Source organism: Octopus bimaculoides, chromosome 1, assembly GCF_046866305.1.
Source record: "Octopus bimaculoides isolate indiv1 chromosome 1, ASM4686630v1, whole genome shotgun sequence".
Lineage (NCBI taxonomy): Eukaryota > Metazoa > Mollusca > Cephalopoda > Octopoda > Octopodidae > Octopus > Octopus bimaculoides.
Genome location: NC_142928.1, coordinates 99832393 through 99837392, shown reverse-complemented (window position 1 = coordinate 99837392; position 5000 = coordinate 99832393). Strand labels below are relative to the sequence as shown.

The 5000-nt window shown below is 33.1% G+C and overlaps 1 protein-coding gene across 1 annotated transcript in view; it reads right to left on the bottom strand.

The window, feature by feature from the left end:
* Positions 1–234: 234 nt before the first annotated feature.
* The window catches only part of LOC106876172 (uncharacterized), a 122065-nt gene continuing 117299 nt past the window's right edge, over positions 235–5000 (bottom strand). The window contains exon 2 of the mRNA XM_014924602.3: positions 235–689. Coding sequence (XP_014780088.1) covers positions 491–689 — 199 coding nt within the window. The 3' untranslated portion in view covers positions 235–490. The remainder of the gene's footprint in view (positions 690–5000) is intronic.

Below are 5000 nucleotides of genomic sequence, written 5' to 3'. Positions count from 1 at the left end.
TTAAATGGCGAAACCGAGATGAAATTAATGGACAAAAGCAGTGATATAGGTTTTATCTTTTGTGTGTTTTTTAACTGTTTTTTTTGTTTGTTTTTTTCTTTTCGCTTATTTTCACTCTCACTCCTCCGTTCTTTCACGTTTCCTGTGAGATTGCCGGCATTCAAACCATTACATAAACCAACATTAGTAAGTCCAGATTATTTACAAACGCATCTCTCGGTCATCATGTGGATGTTTTTCTTTTTTTTTTTTGTTATCTTTAAGTTTCTATTAGAAAATGAATGAAATGTTGTTGATGTAGAAGAGGTATATAAATTGATGGTAGATTGGTGTTTAACAAACAATGGCAGGGTGTATGTGTACGTATGTATGTTTAAATATACATACATACATATATATATATAATATATATATATATATGTGTATATATATATATATATATATATATATATATATATATATATATATATATATATATATATATATCGCTTTAATAGCACTCCTGTAACTTGATTTTAGCTGTCAGCTGGGTGCCATATGTGCGACATTTTCCCCACCAAGATCGCTCCACGCAGTATTTTTCTTTGGTGAAGACGAAACACCGAGAGCCAAGGAAATCAAAGTAGATACGTCCAATGAGATGGGTTATCGAAGAGTTGCTGGAAACTTTCTTCAAACAATTACGGAACCTGAAAAATATAAAAATATGCACGTTAAATATATATATATAAATATATGAATTGGTAGAGAATTTCTATAAACAAAGAATCCAAATTAAGGAGCTTGAAGTTTTTCAACCACTTGAAGTTTTTTCAAATTTTTGAGAATAATCAGAAATTTTCATCTGATTCTGAGAATAATCAGAAATATTTATCTGATTATTCTCAAAAAGTATAGTTCTGATGTAAGTTTTGAATTTTGTTGACGAAAATTGCTTTCAATTAAGAATATAGTAGTTACACGCATTGAATGTCATGTATTTTTAGCTAGTCGACAACCTCTATTTGGCTGCACAAACTACAATTTTTTAAAATATTCTGTCGAAAATTCGCAAAACTTCAAGTAGTTCAAAGAAATTTAACATGTAACTCTTCCTAACAGCAGCACTGACAGAGTATATACATATAATACCAAACTGATTAAAAACCAACAACAAATATGGAGCTGAATATTTACAGTTTAATACTAGTAGAAGATGGTTAAAGATAGTCTCCGTGTTATGTGATGGAAATGACTCTTTAGTCCAACAAGAAATTTACAAAGTTTTCCTTAAAGACGACATGGAAACGCTTGACTTTGCTGAAAAGACTGCTGGAAATTGTTATGGTGACATTTCATGTGCCTTGTCAACCCAGATTTACTTTTGCAGATTTTATTGTAAACAGAGCAAGATAATTCATCAGATATTGACTGTGAAAAGTCAGTAGGGGGCTTAAATAAGTGCGCCCAATTATGACTGGCTAGTCCAGTTTAGGAGAGATAAATACTGTTGCAAGTGTCACAGGTTGAGAAGGGTCAATGGCCACAAGCAAACCCTTTCTTGCCTCTCTTTTTATAAGTGCATGCTCCTGCTTATTATCTTCAAACAAGGCAACACCTTCTCGGATTTTCTCCTCCATTTTGGTCGATTCATTACACTGCTCTCCCAGTCTGCAGGCGTCATTTTGAAATTTTTTTGCGAATTACTAATTAAATCTATGAATCGCATTTTTGGTTTACATCAAGGCCTCTTTGCTTCTTTTATCTGACCGTTACAGTTGTTTGGGTGTGTTTTGATCAAATTCCTTTATCAGATGTCCAGTCAAGCGAAGTCTGTGTCGATGAATTTCAGCTTCAATGCCATACGCACTAGCACATTCAAGTACTTCAGAATCCGTTACTTTGTGCACCTTTTTCTACTACCAGTGTCATTTATGAATAAAGAAGGGATGAAAGTACACAAGTCCTGTACACTACATTCTTTATGTTTAAACTGAGTACTTGATATAAAGAAGTCCATTTCAGTGCAAAGTTGAAGGAGTAACAAACTATTAACGGTCATTTACTCAACCCCATACGTTCCAAAATAGTTCCATATAGTCCAATCAGTGCAAATTCTAGCATTAAAGTTACCAAGCAAAATAGTTTTATCAGAATTGGCTATACCACGCAAACACTCTTTTAAAGCTTCCTAATATTCGAGTTTGATTCTTCACTGCTATCTAAAGTCGGTACATATGTACTTGTAATTGTTGCATGGCAATCATCTCTTAATTTCATGCTCAGAGCCATGATTCTCTCATTAATACCCTTTGGTAAGGCGCTCAACTTTGACACTAAGTTATTTTTAATGACAAATACTACGCCTGCTTCCATACGCTACATACAAATATGCATATATACAAATATATACAAATATATACAAATATGCATATATATATATAGTGAATCCAAACAAAGAAGAACAAACATGAAAAAACAACAATGTGAGGACGTGGTACAAATAATGTATTATCAGACGCTCAGGAAAGGAAAGAAAGAGGATTTAATGTTTTGAGCAAAGCTCTTCTTCAGAAATAGAGGAAAGTCCAAAAGAAGAGAAGACGGAGGAAGAAAATCACCAAGGATTCACATGTGGTTACATTTTGAAAAAGAAAAATAAATGTATGTATGTATGTATGTATATATGTGTGTTTGTGTGTGTGTGTGTGTGTGTGTGTGTGTGTGTGTGTGTGTGTGTTGCTTTTCATGACCGCCTCACATGTATAGCCCACGCTATTAAAAGATTCACGCACATGGAACCCATGTAAGTTCTTCAGGCAGCAGCCATACCATCGGACTTAAGCAATTTAAATACTGGATCGAATTTTAAAAAACGGAGCGAAAGAAACCAAATATTGGAACGGCTTATGTGGAAGATACCATTAGGCTGACTACGCAGACTGTAAATCTCGAGATGTGACGATCGAATGGTGCAAAATGGGATGGAAAAAGTTTTGTTGATAGAAAGAGTGATAGATAATGGGTGAGAGAGAGATTACAATTTATTTATTGAACACGAACACATTAAACATTCTCCCTTTCCTCATACACATAGAGAAATATGCTCTCTCACACACAAAAACACATTGGCGGAGAGAGGGAGAGAGATAAAGAGAGAGAGAGGGGGGAAGCGGGAAACATTAAACTCAGTGCAACATTAAAATATCAAATAAATAGCGACACCAAGAGGGCGGCACCGAAACGATTGTTTCTAAACGTCTTATACCCACTATTTCGCACAGAATTCAACAAATCAAACTTAACATAGTGTCTAAGTTTCTACAGATGAGTGAAGATAATTCTAGGGATTTGTAAATATGTTTGTGATTTTATGTGTATCGATATATGTAAGTTTATATTTTCGTATGTGTTAGTGTACATGGTTATTTTGTAAGCGTTTGTCTATGCTCGAATGATTTTGCATTTATACATTGTTCTTGCATGCAACTTTAGTACAGAAAGGTGTGCTTGCCTTTTTACGTGACTGTGCCGTCAATAATGACAACAAATGTATAAATTAGAGAGCAGATATTTCAATTGCTAATAAATAAATATAGTTTCTCTTTACCGGTATGATCACTACAATTAGACATATACTATATTATGTAGTATATTTTCAAAAGGGATAAAAATTGGAGACAAAACATGTTTAGAGCTTGTATTTATGTATTTGACAAAAAAAAAAAAAACACTTTATCCTGCCACTCACTTTCATTTTACATCTACAGTCAATCACCCTATATGTCTTTTACCACCTACTCCTCCTAATCTCCTTACCGTAACAGCAAATAAATACGCGTAATATATGTGTGTATATATAGGCCGTATGCACACATATGGTGGCGTATATGTGCTTCTTTTGAGTGTGTGTGTGTGTGTGAGTGTGTTAGTGTGTGCGCGTGTGCGTGTGTGTTTGTATTTTATGGTGTCTATATTTACATCTTTGTAACTGTATGCAATTATGAAAAATGCACTTTATATTAAATCCATAAGAGTGTGTATATTAAATAGATGGATTGCAACCAAGTGTCTTTGGTACAATCCCATATATATATATATATAGGTATATATGTAAAAAAATCTATATTTATGTGATTGTATTTGTGCATCTGTGTACAGACATCAGACCATGTCTGATGGAAATTATTAACACTTTAGCCCAAATGACTTTCATAGTATCGACTTTTGAGCTTTGGAATAATCAACAATCCGTTTCATTACTCAGTCGCTGCTTCACGGAAGTCTTTAAACAATATACTAATTCCACGCGCTCGTACACCCACACACATACACGCGCGCGCGCACACACACACACACACACACATACACACACAGCGTAAATATTAGCACACAGAAATACATATGTATAAACTTATGTAAATAAATACATATATGCATTTAAGAATGCAGACACGTATAATCACATATTTACACACATATACATATATACATGTATATGTACACATATATATTTGTGTCACACGAGCATATATACATACATGTATATACACAAACACACACACACACACACACACATATATATATACGTACATATAATATATAGATGCATATATATGTGTGCGTACGTGTATATATATATAATACATACATGTATACAGACATAAGTCAATATATATGCATACACATATATAAATCAATATATATATATATACATGTGTGGGTGTAAATCTCTCTCTCTCTCTCTCTCTATATATATATATATATATATATATATATATATATATATATATATATATACATATATATCCATATTTATATATATATGCATATATATATATATATAAATAAATACATGTATGTATGTATGTATGTATGTATATATATACACATACACACACACACACACACACTCACACACACACGCACACATTTCTATATTTACACATACCATTCCATTCATGTTTAGCTCAAGTCAGGACACAGCCCCATTCATACAATTAAACCATCGCAGACACGAC